The sequence below is a fragment of the Helianthus annuus genome, chromosome 17 (genome assembly GCF_002127325.2).
Source record: "Helianthus annuus cultivar XRQ/B chromosome 17, HanXRQr2.0-SUNRISE, whole genome shotgun sequence".
In the NCBI taxonomy this organism is placed as follows: domain Eukaryota; kingdom Viridiplantae; phylum Streptophyta; class Magnoliopsida; order Asterales; family Asteraceae; genus Helianthus; species Helianthus annuus.
The window spans coordinates 165,216,138-165,242,359 of record NC_035449.2 but is presented as its reverse complement, the minus strand read 5'-3'; the positions used below and the strand labels follow the sequence as shown (position 1 = coordinate 165,242,359).

General features: G+C 42.5%; 1 protein-coding gene across 1 annotated transcript; it reads right to left on the bottom strand.

Annotated features, from left to right (window-relative positions):
- Positions 1–20,683: 20,683 nt before the first annotated feature.
- Positions 20,684–21,289, bottom strand: LOC110925191 (cell wall integrity and stress response component 3-like). The gene has a single exon (XM_022169160.1). The coding sequence runs from the start codon at positions 21,287–21,289 to the stop codon at positions 20,684–20,686; it is 606 nt and encodes a 201-aa protein (XP_022024852.1).
- Positions 21,290–26,222: the final 4,933 nt, after the last annotated feature.

Here is a 26,222-nt window from a genome sequence, read left to right as displayed (position 1 = left end):
ACACTCGGTTCATCAAGTCCATGAAAATTGCAGGTGCGTTTGTCAGCCCAAACGGCATGACCAAAAACTCATAGTGCCCGTAACGAGTTCTAAAGGCTGTCTTAGAGACATCCCCTTCTCGAACTCTCAGCTGGTGATATCCCGATCTCAGATCGATCTTTGAATAGTAGCTCGACCCCTGCAACTGGTCGAACAAGTCGTCAATACGTGGTAGAGGATAACGATTCTTCACAGTCACCTTGTTGAGTTCACGATAGTCGATACACATTCTGAAGGTACCGTCCTTCTTCTTCACAAATAGTACTGGAGCTCCCCAGGGCGATGAGCTAGGGCGAATAAAACCCTTATCCAAGAGTTCTTGTAGTTGCGTAGAGAGTTCTTCCAACTCTGATGGAGCTAAACGATAAGGTGCACGAGCTATAGGCGCAGCTCCAGGAGCTAGTTCAATCTGAAACTCGACTTGGCGATGGGGTGGAAGACCAGGTAATTCCTCAGGGAATACCTCAGGATAGTCACGTACAACTGGAAAATCTTCTAGCTTCTTCTCTTTCTCCGTGGTGTCAGTAACTAGAGCCAAAACGGCAGTGTGGCCCTTTCGCAAGCACTTCTGGGCCTTAAGGAGAGAGATGATGTTCTCAACAGCACTTCTCTTGTCGCCACGAATCATAAGTGGTTCACTACCGGAACCAGGAATACGAACGATCTTCTCATTGCAAAGAATCTCTGCTCGATGTTGGGATAACCAATCCATCCCAATGACAACGTCGAAACTACCCAAGACGATAGGAATAAGGTCAATAGAGAAGGTCTGGTTAGCGAGGACAAGTTTGCAACCTTTGACTACGTGTGAGGCCTCCAAACTCTTACCATTAGCTAGCTCTACAGTGTGCTTGTTGCTCAGGGGTGTTGGGACACGCTTAAGCATTTGGCTAACTTCTAGTGACACAAAGCTAGTATCGGCACCCGAATCAAATAAAACTGTAACATAAAAGTCGTCGAGAAGGAACTTACCCGTCACCACGTTGGGATCATTCCTTGCTTCACCTTGGCCAATCACGAACACTCGCCCCCTGGCACCATTGTTGTTGTTGTGGTTCCCATTGTTGTCGTTCCCCTGATTGTTGTTGTTGTTCTGGTTCAGTTGGGGACAATCTTTCTTGAAGTGGCCTTCAGCTCCACACTGAAAGCATCCTTTGTTGTTACCCTGTTGCTGCCGCTGGTTCTGTTGAGCTTGCTGACGATTCTGATTGGCGGGGTATAAGCTCCTGCAATCCTTTGCAACATGACCAGGCTTGTTGCACCGATGACAGTTGCCCCTGGTGCAAGGCCCACTGTGGTGTAGGTTGCAGCGATTGCATTTGGGGTGATTCCCCTTGTACCCACCATGACTTTGACCACCAGACGATTGCTGACTGGGGCTCTTGTGGTCGTCAGTCCTTCTCTGCTGAGACTGAGATTGCACAGAAGTTGAACCCTTGCTTGAAGTTCCATCCCATTTCCGTTTGTTATCACTAGAGGTACCCGAAGTAGTTGCAGCACCTATGCGCTTTGGTAACTTGTTCTGCTCCACCGCCTGATCAGTAAGACGGTGAGCCAACTGAACAACCTGCTGGATAGTGGCCAAGTTTGCTGAAGTCACATGACTTTGGATTTCTGGCACCAAGCCCTTGAGATACAGTTCAATTCGCTTATATGGAGGGTCCACCATAGTAGGACACAATAAGGCAAGCTCATGCGATCTCTTAGTATACACCTCAATCTCTGACCCCGTCATCTTGAGGTTGTAGAACTCGTCTTCCAACTTATGAATGTCGTCGCGACTGCAGTACTCCTCCCTGATCATTTCCTTGAAAGTTTCCCATGGGGTGGCGTTGGCAGCAACCAACCCCAGCATTTGAACCTGAGCGTTCCACCATGTGAGGGCTAAACCTTCGAGAGTACCGGTAGCATACTTCACCCTGCGCGCTTCAGGGCATTCACACATTTCGAACACAGATTCTAGTTTCTCAAACCAGTGGAGGAGACCGACTGCTCCTTCAGTTCCGCTAAAAGTAGTCGGTCGGCAGTCCATAAAGGTCTTAAAAGTGCACACGGGAGGCTGAGCATGTTGACCTAAGGTAGGTGAAAGAAAGACAGAGTTTAACACAAAGGTTGGTTCACGAGAGTAGGATCCTAAAGATCCTAGAATAAGTTCGGACTGCAGGATATACCTCCTGCGTATGCCGCTGCAAGTGCTGCGGCAACTCGCTCGTTAATCAGAGCCGTCAACTGGGCTTGGGTCATGTTAACGCGTCCAGACATGATCTTCATATCAAGAGTAACACGAGTGAGAGAGGTTCACGAAAGTACGATGGTAGGATAGAGTAAGCACGCACGTGTTCAAGCAACAGTAGTTATACTAACCAAGCATACCATGGGCAATGTACTATGTAACAATCAAGTAGGCAATATACACAGATCATATCACCTAGAATGTCGAGCCTTGCATGTGGAGTGAAGCGTCGTTGTGGACCGTTGAGCACTATACCGGTTATAGTCTGGTTTTAACAAAAATGTTTCTCCTTTATTAAAACCTAGTTCACTATAACCAATGGCTCTGATACCAATCTGTCACACCCCCAAAATCCACCTGCGGAGTACTACCACTTGGAGGCGTGACTGACCAGGATCCAGCCACCAATCATATTGAACAAGCATATAAATAGTTATAATGTCTAACCAATACAATTGGTGTTCAATCAAATCATAGTTTAAGTTGCAAGCGGAAGCATAAGTCTTAAAATTAAAACATAAGTTCAATTGATTTCAAGTTTAACATGGCACACAACTATCCATGTCCCACAACGACTCTCCTCCATGCAAGCTTCAGCTTAGTACCTATGGTCCTGCAAAGCATGTAGTAACAAGTCAACAACTAGTTGAGTGAGTTCACAGTTGGGTGTTCGTTTTAAGTTGTTTCGAAAACAGTTTCCTTTATCTGGCATCCTGCCGTGGGGGTTACCCCATAGTTAAAAACGTATCTTGTTTATTCCCAGTTACTCTGGCATTCCAGCCGTGGGGGCTACCCCGTGTTGGTTATCTGGCATTTCGGCCGTGGGGGCTACCCCATGTATACACTAGACTCGTTACCATATCGACTGCTGACTGTAGTCATGTTTATGTGCCCTGAAACTGTCAATGTCTATCATCATTGACGTGCCCCAGATCCATTAGTTCACGCCCGTCCTCTGCGGCACGGTGTGAGGTTTGTCAGACCTAAATAGCGCTATCTAACTAATGACCCGCTCGCCATTGGCCCGACGATTAAGTCGATATAAAAGGAGGGACTTCGTGATAGAGTTTTAGTCTAGTACGAGTTGTCTGTCCGTGAGGACGAGGAATTACATTCCTGAACCATTGCTGTCCTACCCAAGGAGGACGAGGAATCCCCGTTCCTTAACCCATTCCCAACCCAGGGAATCCCATGCTTTGTAGAGGGTGTGAACTCACCTTGGTTTGCTCGGCAGATACACAGAAAGGTCAATCAAGTTGCAAGTGGTCAACTATGTCCTAACATAGATACCATTTATATCAGATTCAACCCAAGCAGTGCACGTATGTTCTACACGTATTGTACACAGGTAGTGGTTATGGCATACAAGTCTAACTTAGCAGTTCATCAATGGTTTACAGTTAACAATTATGTACAACCCAAAGTCTAAGTGTAAGGCCCAACAGTTGGGCTCGTAATAACAGGCCGGTCCGAAACAGTGCACGTATACACAATTAATCATACACAGAAGTCCATGCATTCGGCCCACTAAGTTAGGCCCAAAATCATGTAAGTGTAGTTCGTGGTCTCGAGTCGAGACTAGAGGTCTCGAGTCGTAATTTGACTCGCAACCAAGGTCTCGGGTCATGTTGTTTTGTATGCTGATCAAGTGTGGTCTCGAGTCGAGACTAGGAGTTCTCGACTCGCAACGGGGGTCGAAATCATGCGGTCTCGGCTTGTCATGCTATGGTCTCGAGTCGAAACCAGGGGTCTCGACTCCCCAGCAGTTGCTGATTCTGCACAGTTGTACTATCCAATAGAATTTCAATTCCATGAACCGTAATGTGTACTATCCACTTAAACATGTTTTGTTGTCTAACATTTACCCAAAATGGATCAAACAAATCAGATTTCAAATATTCAAGTCATATTCAACAAGTTCTTCACATATTCATCATGTTCTTCAAATATTCAAATCACATTCATATCATGTTCATGTTGTTCTTCATGTATTCAAATAGTTCATCAATAAAATTTATACTAGCATGCATCCTATTATGACAAGCATTCGGTTTCCATTCATCAATCAATCCAACTTGTATAAACACCGAAACCCTTCGGATCCAAACCCATGTAAAGCCGATAACTCTCATTCATAGACAAGCATATATTACACACCTTAACATAACAATGCATTATCTTATAATCATCATCAACATAACATGGAACTTATGAACCGATTACTTGAACACTAACTCATCATGTCTTGCTTACAAGTTAATGTAAAAATCATATGAATCAAGGCACTTTTGACTAGACAATAAACATCATGAAACACTAACATTAACAATAAACATCAAGAAGCACTAACCGGTTGATGGGTTTCAAAGGTGTGTATGAAGCTCCCAACCAGGTGTGTGTGTGAGCCGATCCAAGAGTCCAAATCCGAGAATGAGGGAGTGTGTTTGTGTTTCTAGGGTTTTAGTGAGAGAGGAAGTAGGAGAGTGTGTGTGAGAGTGAGTGTGTTGTCTAAAGAAATGGCAAGCATGGCTAGGAGTGTGATATATATACTAGTTCCACATGGTGCACCCTAAAGGGGTTTTCGGTTGTGATTAAACGGCCCAACCGGCCCAATGGTTACTGTTCACTCGAGACCGCATGGTCTCGAGTCGGGTCCTTGTTGTCTCGGTTCATATACATACACGCATACATACAATTACAACACATAAACGTAACACGTAATCACATAGGATGTTCACGTATATCACTAGAATAACAAGTTAATTAGTCACACGGTGTTTCAAGCAAGTTACATCAAGATACAACGAAAGGTTCTAAGTTTCGAGTTGTCACACCTATCGTTGGGGTAATACACAAGAAACTGCTTTTCAGTACCTGAAGGATAGATTATGCAGCGCACCTATTCTCTCATTGCCAGAGGGCATGAATGATTTTGTGGTCTATTGTGACGCATCGATACAGGGGCTTGGTTTTGTATTGATGCAGCGGGATAAAGTTATTGCCTACGCTTCTCGTCAACTCAAAGTTCATGAACGGAACTACACGACGCACGATTTAGAGCTGGGAGCTGTTGTTTTCGCGCTTAAGATATGGCGACACTACCTGTACGGTACCAAGTGCACAATTTACACCGATCACAGGAGTCTCGAGCATATCTTCAAGTAGAAGGAATTGAACATGCGTCAACGACGATGGGTCGAGTTACTTAATGATTACAAATGCGCCATCAAGTACCATCCAGGTAAAGCCAATGTTGTGGCTGACGCTCTCAGCCGAAAGGACACTCTACCTAGGCGTGTACGAGCTTTGCAGCTCACTATTTAGTCTGATCTTCCTGCACAAATACGAGATGCTCAGGTGGAAGCATTGAAACCAGAAAACGTAAAGGCTGAAGCTTTACGTGGTTCGAGGCAACGATTAGAACAGAAGGAAGACATCGCCTACTATGTAACAGGACGTATCTGGGTCCCATTATATGGCGTTTTACGAGAACTTGTGATGGATGAAGCTCATAAGTCTCGCTACTCGATACATCCAGGTTCGGATAAAATGTACCACGATCTCAGTACTACTTACTGGTGGCCTAGCATGAAAGCCCTCATCGCAACGTACGTCGGAAAATGTTTGACTTGTGCGAGAGTCAAGACAGAGTACCAGAAACCCTCAGGCCTACTGCAACAACCTAGAATACCACAGTGGAAATGGGAAGAAATTTCCATGGATTTTGTTACTGGCCTGCCTAGATCTCAGCGTGGGAATGATACTATATGGGTGATCGTGGACCGACTCACCAAGTCTGCACACTTCCTGGCAATTAATGAAACGTATAAGTTCTCCACCCTCGCAGACGTTTACCTTAAAGAAGTTGTTTCGAGGCACGGGGTGCCCACCTCCATTATTTCGGATCGGGATGCACGATTCACCTCAGAACTATGGCAAGCGATGCACAAAGCGTTTGGCTCTCGTTTAGACATGAGCACAGCTTATCACTCTTAGACGGATGGGCAATCTGAGCGCACGATTCAAACTCTAGAAGACATGCTTCGGGCGTGTGTCATCGATTTCGGCAACAGCTGGGAAAAACACCTCCCTTTAGTGGAGTTTTCGTACAATAACAGTTACCACACCAGCATACAAGCCGCTCCATTCGAGGCATTGTACGGATGTAAATGCCGGTCTCCTCTCTGTTGGGCAGAGGTGGGGGATAGTCAGATTACAGGTCCAGAAATGGTAGTTGACGCTACTGAACGAATAGCACAGATACGACAACGCATGGCGGCAACTCGTGATCGCCAGAAAAGTTACGCTGATCTACGCAGATAACCGCTCGAGTTCCAAGTTGGGGATCGAGTGCTACTTAAAGTCTCACCCTGGAAGGGTGTGGTTCGTTTTGGTAAACGAGGCAAGCTCAATCCATAGTATGTTGGACCGTTCGAAATCACTGAAAGAATAGGCAAGGTAGCCTACAGACTAAACCTACCAGCTGAACTCGGTGCAGTTCACAACGTATTTCACGTGTCGAATCTGAAGAAGTGCCTGTCGGATGAGACCCTCATAGTTCCTTTTAAGGAACTCACTATCGACGAGCGGTTGTAGTTCATCGAGGAACCAGTTGAAATCACGGACCGGGATGTCAAGGTCCTTAAACACAAGAGAATCCCTCTTATCCGAGTTCGTTGGAACTCCAAACGTGGCCCAGAGTACACCTGGGAACGCGAAGACCAGATGACAGAAAAGTACCCCCAGTTATTCGGAACCAATGCAACCACTACTGAGACTGAAGCTGCTACTGCGGAATTTCGGGACGAAATTCCAAATCAACAGGGGGATGATGTGACACCCCAGGAAAACCAGTAAACGATACAAGTTACCTAGCTTCCTCAGTAACCGCATGCTAAATTTCGGGACGAAATTTCTTTCAAGTTGGGGATAATGTGACAACTCGAATTTCCAAGATTCCTATGTCGCATTTATTACACGTTCATTGTTTGTGTAGTTAATTGTTTGCACAATTAGTTGCTATGGAATTGTATACGTTTTGATGCAATGAATCGTATTGTGTGATTGTGCATAGTTATGTGTTAATTGTGATAAATGTGTTAAATGCATAAACTTGGTGGTGAAACTGTGAAAGTGTTGTGAGATGGTGTACTTGTGTAAAAGTTAATACTTGAGGATATAGAGAGCAATTAGTGAAATCCTAGTGATACTAAACCCTAATCTCTTTTTCACTGATCATTTTCACAAAAATCCAAGCACGTACTTCCACTTTCTCTGGCAATTATCATCACCAAGATATTCATCATTCTTTGTGACAACTCGAACTTTAGACTTACTTTGTGTAACGCTACGTGCATATGTGAACTAAATTATATGATTGAATTGAATGAATGTTGTGTTATGTGCATGGTGTATATTATGTGTACATGTATGAATTGAACCGCACAAGCTCACATCACCCGCACAAGGCCGTTTGGGCCTCATTCTTGTACGCAGACCATTGGGGCGGCCCATTGAGGGTTCGGTCCACTTCCCTTTCACGTGAACAAACAAACCGTAAGGGGTTTTGTTTCTCATTTGTTACCAAAACACAAGAACACTCTCACACAAACCCTAGACTTCTCTCTCTCTCTTTCGCGAACCAAAGGCAGCCGCACATCATCGGAGCTCATAGTGTTTCGGATCAATCCCTTGTTTCCACTCTATCAGGTTAGTATGTGGATTTTGGTTTGATGATTTTGATGTGTGTTACGTAAGATTGATATGTGTTGTTATTATTGAGTATAGTGCTCATATGAATCGGCTGCTAATGAACCGAACAGATGTATGTAATTAGCCGTATGTGTATGTGATTATATGATGACACGTGATTGCTAGAATGATCATACTGATCGATTTTGTTACATAAGAACTCGGGCTGTTTACATGTTGGGTATCATTGAATTAGTTATGATTAAACATCTTGATTATTGTATGATAAGAATCGGATCGGCTGTTGTTGATGTTTAGGGATCTAGAACACGAAATTTGACTATATGTTCAAATGTTTGAATATTGCTCATATTGATGTGGATTAGGGTTCATAAGAGTTCTTGTTAAAAACATTTGAATTTTTGCTTGTTCGATCGATATTTGGTGAATCGAATGATTGAATGGTGTGTTAATTGATTGGTGTATGTTTGGAAACTGATAAACAAATTGTAACCGAATTACTTGATTAATGGGATGATTGAACTAATCGCACAAATGGACCACACGCACAAGCTGGCCCGATCGCACAACTGATCTGGTCGCACATGCTGGTCCAACCACACAAGCCTTCTCATCGCACAAGGGCACCTGGTCGCACAAGGTGTTCTTGACCGCACAAGGACCTTAGGCCCAATCCCAATCCTGAACGCATGAACTGATTTGGGCCAGACAGCCCAATTACCCAGTCGCACAACGTTAACGGATCGTACAAACTGGTCCAGTCGCACAAGGCTGCCGGGTCGCACAAGCCACACGTTTGCCTAACAGTTGGGCCGGATGGTTGTTGGGCTGGGTTGTCCGATCGCACAACACAGTCCGGACCGTACAAGCCCACTTATGAGTTATAATTGGGCCGCACATGTAGAGGAATCACTTAAACTAATATTGGATCAATTTCTATTTTCATAAGTTGGAATATGTTATGTTATGCTCGTTGACTATGTTACATGTTGCCATGATTATTACATGCACGTTATATGCTATCTTATGTGACACGTACGTGCATTACCTTAGTCAAAACCTGACTTGTATTACAACCATGATAGGACGTGATTGACCATTTACTAGCGTACCTGTACTCTTTGTGTATCTGCCGAGCAAACCAAGGTGAGTTCACACAGCCAAGGCATGGGATTCCCGGGTGGGAATTGGGTTGGAATGATTTGATAAGGAATGATTACTCGTACCTACGCAATCACTAGACTATAGACCATCGTCCTCAGGATAGTCAGGACACGTTACGTAAATCCTGCGTAACCCAGTAATTTCCAATTGTCTCCCGGGTCGGGAGGACACGTTACGTAAATCCTGCGTAACCCAATACCTTCTATTGTCTTCCGGGTCGGAAGGACACGCTGCGTAAATCCTGCGTAGCCCCCACACGTACCACTGTCCTCGGGGAAGGGCACGTCACGTAAATCCTGCGTGACCCTGTACGTATTCCTGTTCTCGGTTTAAGAAGAACACATGGTTGGAAATAGTCTAGTAAGTACCATAATGGGAAGCCCCGTTATAAAAGATAAACGTGAGAATCCCTCACCAATAGAATATTCTTGCTTGGGAAGCCTTATTAGATGAACTTACGCATGATTATTACAAACTTACTTTCTGTGAACTCGCTCAACTAGTTGTTGACTTTTTGCTGCATGCCTTGCAGGACCTTAGGTACATTATGGAGCTTGCACAGGGAGGAGCAGGTCGTTGTGGGATATGGATCATGAACGATATTTGAACTTATAACTATTTTGAGTTTATATCACTATGCTTCCGCTACTTAAACAACGTTTGGTTTTGAAACATCAACCATGTCATGATGAACTACCTTAATTACTTTTATTATTATTAAATGTTATGTTTGATATGATTGATGGCTTGATCCTGGTCATGTCACGCCTCCAAGCGGTGGTACTCCGCGTGTGGATTTTGGGGGTGTGACAGATTGGTATTAGAGCCATTGGTTATAGAGAACTTGGTTTTAATATGGGAAAACTTTTTATTAAAACCAGACTATAACCAGAACAGTGCTCTCAACGATCCACAACGACGCTTCGCTCCACGTGCAAGACTCGACATCCTAGGTAATAAGGTTTATGTTTATTGCCTGCTTGCTAGAACTGCTCAGAACTTTGCTCGCATTACGCTTAGATACACATGACTTTATTACACGAGAATACCTACGTTCTTACACTTTTCTGTCATCGCCCTACTCGCGAACCACTCTCACATACGTCACTTTTTACTATGAAGATCATGTCTGGACGAATCAACATGACTCAAGCCCAGCTAGAGGCTCTCGTTCAAGCTCAAGTTGCTGCGGCACTTGCAGCCGCACAAGCAGGAGGTATATCCTGTAGTAATAGCACACATTAGGATCCTTAGATCCTACACTCCTAAACTAGCCCTTGTAATTAAACCTTGTCCTATTCGTACACAATAGGTCAACCCGCACAGCATCCAGTCTGCACTTTCAAGAATTTCATGGGCTGTCATCCAAGTACCTTCAGCGGCACGGAGGGAGCGGTTGGACTCCTCCATTGGTTCGAAAGGCTCGAAACTGACTTCGAGGTGCATGATTGCCCTGAGTCTCGTAGAGTGAAGTTTGCTACTAGAAAGCTCGAAGGTGTTGCACTAACCTGGTGGGAAGCACAGGTTCAGATGTTAGGGCTGGCAGCTGCTAACGCCACACCCTGGAACGAGTTTAAGGATTTAATTAAGGAAGAGTTCTGTAGTCGAGAAGACATCCACAAACTAGAAGAAGAGTTCCTCAACCTACAGATGGTGGGGTCTGAAATTGAAGTTTATACGAGGAGATCAAACGAGTTAGCCACATTTTGTCCTACTATGGTAGACCCTCCCACCAAGCGCATCGAACTGTATCTCAAGGGTCTAGTGCCCGAAATTCAGAGTCTTATGACCACAGCTAACCTTGGCACTATCCAGCAAGTCACTCGACTGGCTCATCGTCTCACAGACCAGGCTGTAGAACAGAACAAACTACCGAAGCATGCTGAGACTGATACTGCATGTGCTTCTAGAGATAACAAACGCAAGTGGGATGAAAACCTGAGCACGGGATTGATTTTGGTCCAGTCTCGGACGCAGAAGCAAGAGACAGATGACTACCATTGGCCCGGACAGCAGTTTTCTAGTAATCATGGGCAGAAAAGATATCGAGGAATTCACCCATGGTGCAACCATTGTAACAGACACCACAGTGGACGGTGTCGCAAGGAACGATGTCAGAGATGTCTTAAGATTGGTCATGAAGCTAAGGATTGTCGAAACTCACGTCCTGTAGGTCAGGAACAGCAGCCTCAAGCCCCACAGGCTCAGTGGCAGCAGCAAAGTTTCAGAGAATGTTTTCAGTCTAGTACAAAGGATCACTATGAGAGACACTATCCACAATTGAACTGGAACCAGAACCAGAACCACGACCATGGAAGCAGGAACGGCAATGGGGTTTGCAACGGGGAAAACAATGGAAACAATGACGCCCACGACCGTGTGTCTGGGATGGGTCAGGGTGATGCAAGGGACGATCTTAACGTAATAATGGGTAAGTTACTTCTTGTCGACTCTTATGTTACTATATTGTTTGATTCGGGTATGAATACCAATTATTTGTCCTTGAAGTTAGCCGAATGATAAAACATACACCAACTCCCTTGAACACCCAACGTGTCGTAGTATTAGTTAATGGTAAGGTCTAGAAGCTATACTTAGTTCTGGGTTGTAATCTTATCCTCGCTGGTCAGACGTTCCTACCGACCTCATTCCTATAGTTCTGGACAGCAACCATAGCTCGCGCACCATATCGTTTAGCTCCATCAGAATTGGAAGAACTGTCAAAACAGCTGCAAGAGCTCTTGGAAAGGGGTTTCATATGTCCAAGCTCTTCGCCTTGGGGAGCTCCAGTACTTGTCGTGAGAAAGAAAGACGGTACGTTCAGAATGTGCATCGACTACCATGAACTCAACAAGGTGACGGTGAAGAACCGTTATCCTCTCCCGCGCATCGACGACTTATTCGACCAGTTGCAAGGGTCGAGTTACTATTCCAAGATAGACTTGAGGTCAGGGTATCATCAGCTGAGAGTCCGGGATGAGGACGTCTCCAAGACAGCCTTCAGAACTCGTTACGGCCACTACGAGTTTCTCGTCATGCCATTTGGATTAACAAACGCGCCTGCCGTATTTATGGATCTTATGAACAGGGCGTGCAAACCCTACCTTGGCAAGTTCGTCATAGTATTCATCGACGACATTCTAATTTACTCCAAGAGTCAGGAGGAACTCGAGCAGCATCTCCGCCTTATTTTGGAACTCCTTCGGAAGGAACAGCTGTACGCCAAGCTTTCTAAATGCGACTTCTGGCTTCGTGAAGCCCACTTATTAGGCCATGTGGTGAACATGGATGGGATCCATGTCAATCCATCCAAGGTAGATTCGATCAGGAACTGGCCTGCACCGCGTACACCGACAGAAATACGCCACTTCTTGGGTTTGGCAGGTTAATATCGGCGGTTCATCAAAGACTTTTCAAAGATTGCTCAGCCGCTTACACTACGGACACAGAAGGGTGTCGACTATCGCTGGGGAGGGCCCCAGGAGACTGCTTTTCACTACCTAAAGGATAGACTTTGCAGCGCACCTATTCTCCCATTGCCAGAGGGCACGGGTGATTTTTGTAGTATATTGTGACGCATCAATACAGGGCCTGGGTTTCGTATTGATGCAGCAGGATAAAGTTATTGCCTACGCCTCTCGTCAACTAAAGGTTCATGAACAGAACTACACGACGCACGATTTAGAGCTGGGAGCTGTTGTGTTCGCGCTTAAGATATGGCGACACTACCTGTACGGTACCAGGTGCACGATTTACACCGATCACAGGAGTCTCGAGCATATTCTCAAGTAGAAGGATTTGAATATGCGTCAACGAAGATGGGTTGAATTACTGAATGACTACGAATGCGCTATCAAGTACCATCCAGGCAAAGCCAATGTTGTGGCTGACGCCCTCAGTCGGAAAGACACTTTACCACGGCGCGTGCGAGCGCTACAGCTTACGATTCAGTCTAGCCTTCCTGCACAGATACGAGATGCTCAGGTAGAAGCACTGAAGCCCGAAAACGTCAAGGCTGAAGCCTTACGCGGCTCACGACAACAAATGGAACAGAAGGCAGACGGCGCCTACTATGTAACGGGGCGTATTTGGGTCCCACTTTATGGCGGTCTGCGCGAACTTGTGATGGATGAAGCTCACAAGTCTCGTTACTCGGTACATCCAGGGTCGGACAAAATGTACCACGACATCAGCACTACTTATTGGTGGCCTAGTATGAAAGCCCACATTGCCACTTATGTTGGCAAATGCTTGACCTGTGCGAGAGTCAAGGTTGAATATCAGAAACCAGCGGGCCTACTTCAACAGCCTAAGATACCTCAATGGAAATGGGAAGAAATTTCCATGGATTTTGTTACAGGCCTACCTAGATCCCAGCGTGGGAATGATACCATATGGGTGATCGTGGATCGACTCACCAAGTCTGCACACTTCCTGCCTATAAAGGAAACGGATAAGTTCTCCACTCTCGCAGACATCTACCTTAAAGAAGTTGTTTCGAGGCACGGAGTGCCCACGTCCATTATTTCGGATCGCGATGCACGATTCACGTCAGAGCTATGGCAAGCGATGCATAAATCTTTCGGCTCACGATTAGACATGAGCACAGCATATCACCCTTAGACGGATGGACAGTCTGAGTGAACGATCCAAACTCTCGAAGACATGCTTCGGGCATGCATTATACACTTCGGCAACGGCTGGGAAAAGCACCTCCCTTTGGTGGAGTTCTCGTATAATAATAGTTATCACACCAGCATTCAAGCCGCTCCATTCGAGGCATTGTACGGGCGTAAATGCCGGTCACCTCTCTGTTGGGCAGAGGTGGGGGATAGTCAGATTACGGGTCCAGAAATTGTAGTGGACGCCACAGAAAAGATCGCACAGATACGACAACGCATGGCGGCAGCACGCGACCGTCAGAAAGCCTACGCCGACAAGCGTAGAAAGCCGTTGGAATTTCAGGTCGGGGACCGGGTTTTACTTAAAGTCTCACCCTGGAAGGGTGTGGTACGTTTTGGAAAACGGGGCAAACTAAATCCACGATACGTCGGACCATTCGAAATCATAGAAAAGATTGGCAAAGTAGCATACAAGTTGAACCTACCAGCTGAACTCGGGGCAGTTCACAATGTCTTTCATGTGTCGAACCTAAAGAAGTGCCTATGAGATGAAAACCTCATCATTCCTTTTAAGGAACTCACTATCGACGAGCGGTTGCAGTTCGTCGAGGAACCAGTTGAAATCACGGACCGGGATGTGAAGGTCCTCAAAAGCAAGAGAATCCCTCTTGTTCGAGTACGTTGGAACTCCAAACGTGGCCCAGAGCACACCTGGGAACGCGAAGATAGGATGACAGAAAAGTACCCCCAGTTATTCGAAACCAATGCTACCACTACTGAGGCTGAAGCTACTACCTCGGAATTTCGGGACGAAATTCCAGATCAACGGGGTGAGGATGTGACACCCCAGGAAAATCAGTGAACAATACAGTTTACCTAGCTTCCTCAGTGAGTGCATACCAAATTTCGGGACGAAATTTCCAATTAGTTGGGGATAATGTGACAACTCGAACTTTAGACTTACTTTGTGTAACGCTACGTGCATATGTGAACTAAATTATATGATTGAATTGAATGAATGTTGTGTTATGTGCATGGTGTATATTATGTGTACATGTATGAATTGAACCGCACAAGCTCACATCACCCGCACAAGGCCGTTTGGGCCTCATTCTTGTACGCGGACCATTGGGGCAGCCCATTGAGGGTTCGGTCCACTTCCCTTTCACGTGAACAAACAAACCGTAAGGGGTTTTGTTTCTCATTTGTTACCAAAACACAAGAACACTCTCACACAAACCCTAGACTTCTCTCTCTCTCTTTCGCGAACCAAAGGCAGCCGCACATCATCGGAGCTCATAGTGTTTCGGATCAATCCCTTGTTTCCACTCTATCCGGTTAGTATGTTGATTTTGGTTTGATGATTTTGATGTGTGTTACGTAAGATTGATATGTGTTGTTATTATTGAGTATAGTGCTCATATGAATCGGCTGCTAATGAACCGAACAGATGTATGTAATTAGCCGTATGTGTATGTGATTATATGATGACACGTGATTGCTAGAATGATCATACTGATCGATTTTGTTACATAAGAACTCGGGCTGTTTACATGTTGGGTATCATTGAATTAGTTATGATTAAACATCTTGATTATTGTATGATAAGAATCGGATCGGCTGTTGTTGATGTTTAGGGATCTAGAGCACGAAATTTGACTATATGTTCAAATGTTTGAATATTGCTCATATTGATGTGGATTAGGGTTCATAAGAGTTCTTGTTAAAAACATTTGAATTTTTTCTTGTTCGATCGATATTTGGTGAATCGAATGATTGAATGGTGTGTTAATTGATTGGTGTATGTTTGGAAACTGATAAACAAATTGTAACCGAATTACTTGATTAATGGGATGATTGAACTAATCGCACAAATGGACCACACGCACAAGCTGGCCCGATCGCACAACTGATCTGGTCGCACATGCTGGTCCAACCACACAAGCCTTCTCATCGCACAAGGGCACCTGGTCGCACAAGGTGTTCTTGACCGCACAAGGACCTTAGGCCCAATCCCAATCCTGAACGCATGAACTGATTTGGGCCAGACAGCCCAATTACCCAGTCGCACAACGTTAACGGATCGTACAAACTGGTCCAGTCGCACAAGGCTGCCGGGTCGCACAAGCCACACGTTTGCCTAACAGTTGGGCCGGATGGTTGTTGGGCTGGGTTGTCCGATCGCACAACACAGTCCGGACCGTACAAGCCCACTTATGAGTTATAATTGGGCCGCACATGTAGAGGAATCACTTAAACTAATATTGGATCAATTTCTATTTTCATAAGTTGGAATATGTTATGTTATGCTCGTTGACTATGTTACATGTTGCCATGATTATTACATGCACGTTATATGCTATCTTATGTGACACGTACGTGCATTACCTTAGTCAAAACCTGACTTGTATTACAACCATGATAGGACGTGATTGACCATTTACTAGCTTACCTGTACTCTTTGTGTATCTGCCGAGCAAACCAAGGTGAGTTCACACAGCCAAGGCATGGGATTCCCGGGTGGGAATTGGGTTGGAATGATTTGATAAGGAATGATTACTCGTACTTACGCAATCACTAGACTATAGACCATCGTCCTCAGGATAGTCAGGACACGTTACGTAAATCCTGCGTAACCCAGTAATTTCCAATTGTCTCCCGGGTCGGGAGGACACGTTACGTAAATCCTGCGTAACCCAATACCTTCTATTGTCTTCCGGGTCGGAAGGACACGCTGCGTAAATCCTGCGTAGCCCCCACACGTACCACTGTCCTCGGGGAAGGGCACGTCACGTAAATCCTGCGTGACCCTGTACGTATTCCTGTTCTCGGTTTAAGAAGAACACATGGTTGGAAATAGTCTAGTAAGTACCATAATGGGAAGCCCCGTTATAAAAGATAAACGTGAGAATCCCTCACCAATAGAATATTCTTGCTTGGGAAGCCTTATTAGATGAACTTACGCATGATTATTACGAACTTACTTTCTGTGAACTCGCTCAACTAGTTGTTGACTTTTTGCTGCATGCCTTGCAGGACCTTAGGTAGATTATGGAGCTTGCACAGGGAGGAGCAGGTCGTTGTGGGATATGGATCATGAACGATATTTGAACTTATAACTATTTTGAGTTTATATCACTATGCTTCCGCTACTTAAACAACGTTTGGTTTTGAAACATCAACCGTGTCATGATGAACTACCTTAATTACTTTTATTATTATTAAATGCTATGTTTGATATGATTGATGGCTTGATCCTGGTCATGTCACGCCTCCAAGCGGTGGTACTCCGCGTGTGGATTTTGGGGGTGTAACATTCTTGATTCCTCTCTTTCTCTAGAATCATTCAAGGTAATTGTTTATTGATTATTGTAATACTTGTAAACCCTAATTGATTGTTTGATTGTATCAATTCTTGATTCTTGTGAATTCTTGAAAACCCTAGTTCTTCGTATAATGTTCTGTGATTTTTGATTTGATTCTGATTATGATGATAATGATATTGAATAGTTGTTTAATCGATTGTCTGGTGATTAAGAATACATGATTGATTTGATAATTGGATTGATGCTAGACAGATGCAATGCAATATAAGAAATTAGGGTTTTAGAACGATGAATGTAACTGATGATCAATGGAAACGTAACTGTTACAATGATACATGACGTGTGATTGAATGTTTGTCTGAGTATGTTAGTCAGAGTTTTAATGAATATAATTGTCTGAGTTTTAAAAGGGCATGCTTGATCCGAGTTTTGATATATGCTATAGTCCGAATTTCTTGTATAAATAAGGGGTCCGAATTTTATTGCATTGTGGTGATTGTCCGACCTTTAAACATATGAGTATGGTCTGAGTTTTTGGCAAAGGACATGTAGTCCGAGTTTTGGCTTGGGAACAAGGGGTCCGAGTTTCAACTCCCACCCCCTTGGTCCGAACTTTAATCCCTAAACCCCCCATGTCCGACTTTTAATCCCTAAACCCCTTGGTCCGAGTTTCACCCCTCCCCTTTGTCCTTGTCCGAACTTTTAATCCCTAAACCCCCTCATGGTCCGACTTTTAAACAGGGGAAGCCCCCCTCACTTCTTGTCCGAGCTTTTAAGAAGGGCAAGGCCCGGTCTGACTTTGTGTATGATTAATATGAGGCCATGAGTTGTACGTTAATTGATGATTGAATCTGTTAAGGTTTGAATGATGTATATGTGTCCAAATTTCATATGTATGATGTGTTGTCCGAGCTGTAAATATATGCACACATGATTCACTGTTGTTAATGTTGAGAAGACTGAGTTTATGTTGAAGCCATGTTCAGAACTCCGTGTGAAGAACAACATACTACTGCATGCTACTGTTTACTACTGTATACGATTACGTGATACTGTCTGATATGATGCTACGTGTTACTGAATGATACTGCATGTTATTGTGCGATACGTTATCGTATGTTACTGCTTGAGCACCAAAGAGTTGTAAACATAATTGAAAGTAAAATACTCACATCGGATTTATGTGCAATATACCCTAGGTCGTGTGTAATGGACTTAGACATTTGATAAACCCTAGGCATAGCATACCGAGCAAACCAAGGTGAGTTCACACTCTTACTAAGGCATGGGATTCCCAAGGGCTTGGGAATGGGATTGAAGGAATGAGATTGGCTAGATTCGTACATACACTGTTACTAGACTACCATACCATCGTCCTCGGTTGTGTAGGACACATACGTAAAACCTACGTATACTTATGCTACTCACTGTCCTCAGGTTGCGAAGGACACTCACGTAAAACCTACGTGAACTTATACTCACTACTGCCTCGGTTGTGTCAGGCACTTACGTAAAACCTACGTAAACCCCCGTGTACCCCTATCCTCGGTTGTGAAGGATACTTACGTAATACCTACGTAAACTTGTACGTATTACTGTTCTCGGGATATGTAGAACACTTATGGTTACGAATAGTCTAGTGGTTATACAACATGGGAGGCCCCCACCAATAGAACGTTCTATCGGCCCAGTAGAGCCACATGTTACAAACGAATATACTATTACACATTTACTTTCTGTGAACTCGCTCAACTAGTTGTTGATCCTCTGTTACATGCCTTGCAGGTCGTTAGATACATGGAGCTTGCACAGGGAGGAGCTGGTCGTTGTGGGCTTGGATCGTGATTGTTTGTTAAACACCTTATGACATTACATACTTATCTATGTTGGGTTTTATTTATACGCTTCCGCTAAAATAATGATAACTTACTTATGTTTTGGAACACCTTTCATATGGATTTGGTTTGGTTTAATGGCAATTACTTTTACTATATATATTGTTCTATATGATTGGTGGCTTGATCCTGGTCAGTCACGCTCCCAAGCGGTGATACTCCGCAGGTGGATTTTGGGGGTGTGACATAAAACTTCCAAGAATGAGGTTTATCAAGAAGTAAATATATTTTGGAGGATAACTAAACCCACTAAACACATTACCAAGTTACTACACGTTTTTGTGAAAGATCAAGTTCATATTGTTATGTAAATTGTATAGTCCTTGCACTTGGTAAGTGCAAGATGTTTACGGTTTGATTGTTGATCATTGTGTGTTGATTTTGAAAAGAAAATGATATGCTAAATAGCATGGACACTGTTAGGATCGGAGGCTGTCATAAAAGTGTTTGTTTGTTTAAATTGAACAAATCACTAGATATGAATTGAGATGTAAATGCAGCGGAAATGAAACAAACTTTGTAAACACAATCAAAGAGGAAAATAGTTTGATAAACAAATGCTTTTCATCAGTCAAAAGGTTACAAAGCAAATCAAAAGATTACAAAGCAAGCTTACAAAACTAAACTCCCCCTCAGCCTGATACTCCATGGTTGATCGTACAAGATGAAAGGAGATGAGCAAAAGGCTCGAAGCTCAAATAGAACTGTACATGTACTGCTCTATTTATAGTACAGATCAAACCACTGAAGCATCTAAGCTGACGTCACCATGAAAGTGACATCTAACAACCTAACAAACTCTAACCACTGATCTATTAACCACTGATAACACAAACACTGATTACATTCTAACCACTAAGATGTAAACACTGATTCTTCATACCACTGTTGTGGTCTAAGCACTGATGTTGAGCATCAGTGCTTTCTTCAAAGGGTGATCAGACCTTGAATGGGCAGTGCTTTGATCTTCAACAGTGCTTGGATCCCATCAGTAGTTTGAGCTCCAATCTTTATGCTTCATCAATGCTTTGACTTAACAGTACTTTACAAGATCAGCAGTTGTTGAGAAGGGCAGCAGTTGTTGTATACAGACAGTGGATACAGGTCATCAGATGTTATGATCACTTTCAAGGGGAAAGTCTAGTGCAAACTGCTGTTTATGACTAATCCACTGTTGTGAACCAGTTTTGGCTTTACATCATCTGTTCTTCTGTAGGGTTCAATCCCAACAATCTCCCCCTGGAACAGATGATGCCAAAACACTTCATTATTCAGGATCTTTATTGTCTCATCAATAATTCCCTAACTTATCCTTTGAATTGTAATTCAAAGTTCGTGGAATCTGTGTCATCCTCATCCCTGCACAGTGTAAGCTCAAGGAGATCTTGAAAATCCTCAACACCCAGGCCACGTGCTGTTTCCATTGATGTATGCTTCACTTCACCATTGGACCTGAGCAAAGTCAATACGTGGGTCTTTTGATCAGACATCCACCTTAGTATTTTTGAATCCAATGGGTTTCTTGGGAGAGATTTATTTGACTGATGAGTTTGGAGATGGTGGCCTGGTGATAACAGGTTTAGCGTAGCTTGAAGTGTTTGTCAATTAAGAGTCTTCTACTATCATCTGCTTGATGACCATTTTTATAATGGCATCCGCTGCTGCTACATCTTCTGGTGTTTCTGTATCCATCTACCTTTGTCTCCTTCTTTGATAAAGGATGGCAGCAAGTGGTGTTGGTGGTGGTGAGGATGTTTTAGATGTGGGAGAGGTTGATTTGGTGGGGATGGCAGTGGTTGTGGTTGTGGTGAGTGTTGATGTGGTATTGGTTGTAGTTATTTGGGTGACATAAGTTGTTAATGGTGGAGGTGTAAGTGATTTTGTGGGAACAGAAGTTGTGGTTGAAGTAGTAACTGGCTTAGTTTTAGAAGCTGTGGTGGTTGATTGCCTTGTTTTTCTAACAGGACTCTTCTTTAATGAAGTACCAACCTCTTCTTTTTCTTTTTGCAGAACTACCTTTTTCTCAACCAAAGCTCTGCTCTCATCCCTTACCCTTTTAATATCAGCAGTGGTTTTGAGACCAGCTGAATTAACTTGACTTTGAATGATCCTCATTTGTGTATCTTCATCATCTACTTGAATTTTGAGGGTTTCTTCACCTCCCTTTTCCTTTTCTTTGACATATGTTTCGGTAGAAGTTACTGAAAGATTTTCCTCAAAGTCATTTTTCTCCCCCTTTTTGGCATCATCAACTCTTTCGAAGATAGTGCAGGGGTTGAAACAAATTCCACAGCTCATCTGGAGTAGGAGCAGATGATTGAGTAGCTGTTGGAGGTGGTGTAGCAGTGGATGGTACCTTTTGTGCTTTCAACAACTGTTGCCGCATGTCTTTGATTTCTGCAACAGATGTATCCAGTTTATCAATTCTAGCCATCAATTCTTGGTACATTAAACCATCACCCAACTTAATGGGGTCATCTGATTTCCCACTAGCAGTGGTTGTAACAGTGGTTGATTGATGAAGTGTATCCCAAAAATCATCCACTGCCCCTTGTTCTCGGTACTGGGGACTTCTTTCTTGTAGGATCGGATTTCGACCTAAACGAGTCGTTCGGAAGAGCTCAACTCCGTTTCAGAGGCGGAAACAAAGAAACGGATGCGTACACAGCTAGATTCACACTTTAATCCTCTTGTATATTGATTTTACAATGTTTACATTCACAAGGAAAACCGGCAATACCTCGGTACCTGATCTGAAAAACCGTTACAAATGAAATGACAAACTACCTATATATACTAGTTGGGAACCGCTTATAGGGACATGCCACAAAGGCGACCCACATACATTACACTAAAAGCGATCCCACATGTGACGAAAAAGCGGTTCCACATAGTTGACCATATATGCGATCCTCTTCATTGACCATCAAGACTAACTTCCCTGTTGACTTTTGACAACACATGAACCTTTTTCATTGGACCTTGGATTGGCAACTCCTCATTGGACCTCATAATGGTCCAATCAACACCATCTTGTATTTGACATTTTGATTGATTAGAATGATAATATAATCGGCCATATATTGAAACATGACATCACTTGTGATGTCACTTTGGTGATGTCACTCGTGATGTCATGCCCGATCGGATCCGTAACGAGACCGAGACTCGACATTAGACGTAGTCGACAGATGACTGCACCAACAGACTCCCCCTCAGATGTTGACGAGTCTTAAGTGTCGAGTCTTCAACGACTTCAGTCTTTAACAGTGCAAGCATCCTCAACTCTTAATCTTCTCTTCTTATCATCATCAACAGACTCTTCACGAATAAACTCTACTCAGATGTCTTCAGACTCCCCCTTTCGATAAGCTGGGATCGCAGTCTGGCTTGTAGAAATCACAAAGTCTTCAGGTATCGGAACCTGGTCTTCAAAACCTGCACATCCTCTACCCAAAAGTAAATCTCCCAATGATAATATGAAAATATCTAATGAATCATTCGCAGAAATTATACAATCACAAAATGATTTTACAATTTGAAGAACCACATGGAGATATATATCATTTTTGTTTTCAAAAAAAACCAACACACTCTCCCAAACCATTTGTTCATCATGTTTAGCACTCGGAATTTCGAACATCAACTTTTCAATACCAGTTGTCGAAAATCTTTTTGATTTTTTCAAAACTTTATGCTAAAAACACACTGAAAATCTTTTTGGATTTTTGACACAAGAGAATTAAAATGCAGTAACAAAATATTTACAAACAATATTTTTGAGAGTTTGTGTAAGAGGATCATATCAGCTTATGAGACAAATCACCAACACCGTTAAGCTTTGATTTCATTTTAAGTTTTAAACAATTTACCTAGATTGTCCGTATAATTTTCACACAAAGTTCAACTGATTCGAGATACGATATTAGTGTTTTAGAGACTTGAACTTAATTGTGTATCACTCCACTTGAATATACTCCCGTATCCAGATCTCAATGTTCAGATTTACAGGTAAATATACTACAACTGATATCTGTATATAAATTAGGGGATATGCGAGGGCTGAGGGATCTCAGGTCGATACTTCCGTATGCGCAGAGAGATATCAGCTTCGACTTTTCGGTGTGTCCCCTTTAGGAGATCTTTTAGCTACAACAACTGATTATCAATTTTATTGTCTAATCAGCTGAGGGCTTAATGCTGTGTTTCAAGCATTTTGCAGCAAGTATTATCCGGGGACTAGGTCAGAACTTCCATTCAGCAGAAGTCCCGGAATAATACCCTAGATATCATAGAGTATAAGAACCTAGTATATCAGAAAACGAAACCTTTCAAACGAGATTTCAGGGGTTACCTATATATCCAAGAATAGTTACCCACAAATCAAGCAAGTTTGTTTTAGGTTTATATCTCATCACAGTTTATTAAATGTGCAAAAATCTACTGACACATCCGCAGTAAGATTGTTTAACACTTTTAAACTTTCCAAATCTTTAGCATGTTGTGATAGTCGACTGATGTACTATCATTTCCTCTTTTTCACAACAAACTCATTTTTGGATTTTATCATGTTTTTGTATTTTTCAAATTTTCTAATGTTTTTGGATTTTCTGGAAATTTCTACTCCCCCTAAAATGCAAACACATTAACGAAAATTGAAAAACAAACTGTACAGAAATATGACAACCGATATCAAATCGCATTAATTCGCCATTCACTCGGCATAAACAATCTGAACTCCCCCTTTCACAAACCATTTTCTCATTTAGATTTGAAAACACTTAAGTTTGTTTTAATCAAAATGATTTTTCCGGAAAATGAGTTTGTTAAGATAAAACCACATGTAGGTTTATCACTTTGTTAAAATCGGGGATATGGTTCATCATCTTGTTCTTTGAATATCATGAGATAGTAAATCAAGTACAATTTAATGTCCTTGATTCACCATTTTGCAATTAAGCAACCTGTAACACTTGTAAAATAACCATACAATACCACTTGTATGCATATACAAAATGCCGATTCCTGCTTCGCACTTACCAACCTGGAAGCTCCGGCGTAGTCATTCAACCTGTAAAGTTTTAAAAATTTTAAGAATTTTTCAAACAAATTCATAATACATGAATGATGCCGATTCCTGATCCACGATTACAAACTTGGGATCTCCGGCATGTCAGGTTTTTCAAGCAAAGAAAATGTCCACCCAAGCCTGACCAGCCTTGGGTGATTTCAATTCAGATTTTGTTGGGGTGTAAGTTGCTTTCTTTGTAGCGTAGAAGTCTTTTACCCCTTTCACCTTCCTATCAACCATTTTACCGAAAATTTTCTTTACATTTCCATTAAAAGCTTTCTCAACATCAAAATTATCCTTTTCAGAATAATCCTGATTTGAAACTTCAGTCTTTCCAACTTTTCTTTTAAAATTCTCAGTCCTCAATGGTGGAAAGTTCTCGTCATCCATTGAAGGAACTGAGTTTTGATCACTCTCATCAAACTGTGGCTCCTCTGATTTTGTGGAATCAGATTCATCGCCAGATTTTACCTCAGATTTCTTAACAACCCATTTTTGGTTGTCAAGTTTCACACTTCACCTGTAAAATCTCTTCGAACATTCACCAACTTCAAATGTTGAATTTTTGAAAACTTTAAATCGTTCAGTTGGAGGTTCGGTTTTATCAACTACAACTTGTTTCAATTTTCCAGAAACTCCCTGTTTTGTGTTCGTCGCTTTCGGACAATTCCATGCAATGTGACCAGCTTCATTGCATCGGAAAAAGGTTCTGGTTTCTTTCTTCACGTAAGCTCCATTCTTTCTCTTCTCAGCAATAAATTCTTGATTAGATTGTTTCCAGAATGGGCTTTTTGCTTCCTCTTCCGAGCTTGTACCTGAAACGAATTGTGTATTTGTTTTAGAAAATTTTTCATTTTTATAATTTTCTGGTGGAGTAAAACCAAGACCTTTCTTTTTGTAGCTACGATTTTGGTTTGGTTTCTTTTGAAAACCCGAACCAGAATTGTAACCTTTTTTCTTGTTTAGTCGTTGTTGAACTCTTGAGGTGTAAAATTTAGGTTTTACAATAAGATTTTCATCTTTTATTTCAGAAATATTAATTTCTTTTAGTTTGAAAACCTTTTTAATAATTTCAGGTTTAACACCTCTTATTGGACACTCTTTATCAAAATATAATTTGTCAGAACCATTCAAAGTATATGCAACTTCAAACGTTTCATCATTCAAATTAGATTTTGATAGCAAAAATTCTTTACTATAAACCCGTTTTCCCGACGATTTCGAACTCTTTTCGGACGAACTCGAACTCCCGACTGACTGACACGCACTTTCGGACTCGGACTTTGACTCTGACTCCTCATCCTTATCCAACACCTGATCGACCACTCGTTTTATCAGTTCGGACTCATGATCTGTGTCGGACGCTGTGAACGTGACGTCAATATTGTCTGGTAAAACATCGGTTATCTCGGATACTAACTCAATATTGACCGCCTGTTTTAGTTCTTCCTCATTTGGTTTTCTAGGCGAGTACCCTTCCCAAATCGGAGGCGGACACTTATTATAACAGACGCCCTGTTTCTTACCAGTATCTTTCTTCTTCTTTGGCTGTTCATCTTTAAACGCCTCAAAACCTTCAACTGTTGGATAAATTCTATCCATTACGTAGTCACAACCTTTGTAACTTTGCAGCAATCTTCTGATTCTTTCATTCTCTGCTGCTTCATTCTCCAACTCTTTCTTCAACTTTGCACATTCTTCTATGTACATGTTGATCTCTTTTTGCTTTGTCATCATTGTTGCATTTAGCATCTTCAAAGCTTTCTCTCTTTCAGAGTTAGTCTTCTCCAGACCATTCACATTCCTATTTAAAACATCATACGACTTTTTCAAGTTTTTTACATCAAACAACAACTGTTCTTTCAGCTTTTCTAGCTCGCTAAACCTCTCGTCTTTCTCTATACATTGTTTACACGACTCTAAACATTTAAGACAGGGTTTTGTGACTTCAACGATTTTCTCGACTTCAACTCTTTTTTCAACCTCCACAATCTTCTCAATCACTTTGACTTCTTTTATCTCCTTTGCAGCTTTCTTCTCTTTCAGTCTCTTTAGTTTTTCTGCAAAATAAAATTCAAAACTATCAGAAGATAAGTGAGCTTTGCCAATATTAATCTGTTCAATCTCTTCATCACTATCACTTGTTTCTGATGAACTATT

What these genes read in the sequence shown, in the direction of transcription:
- LOC110925191 (XM_022169160.1), bottom strand. Translation starts at nt 21,289, where the DNA reads ATGAGCTGTGGAATTTGTTTCAACCCCTGCACTATCTTCGAAAGAGTT.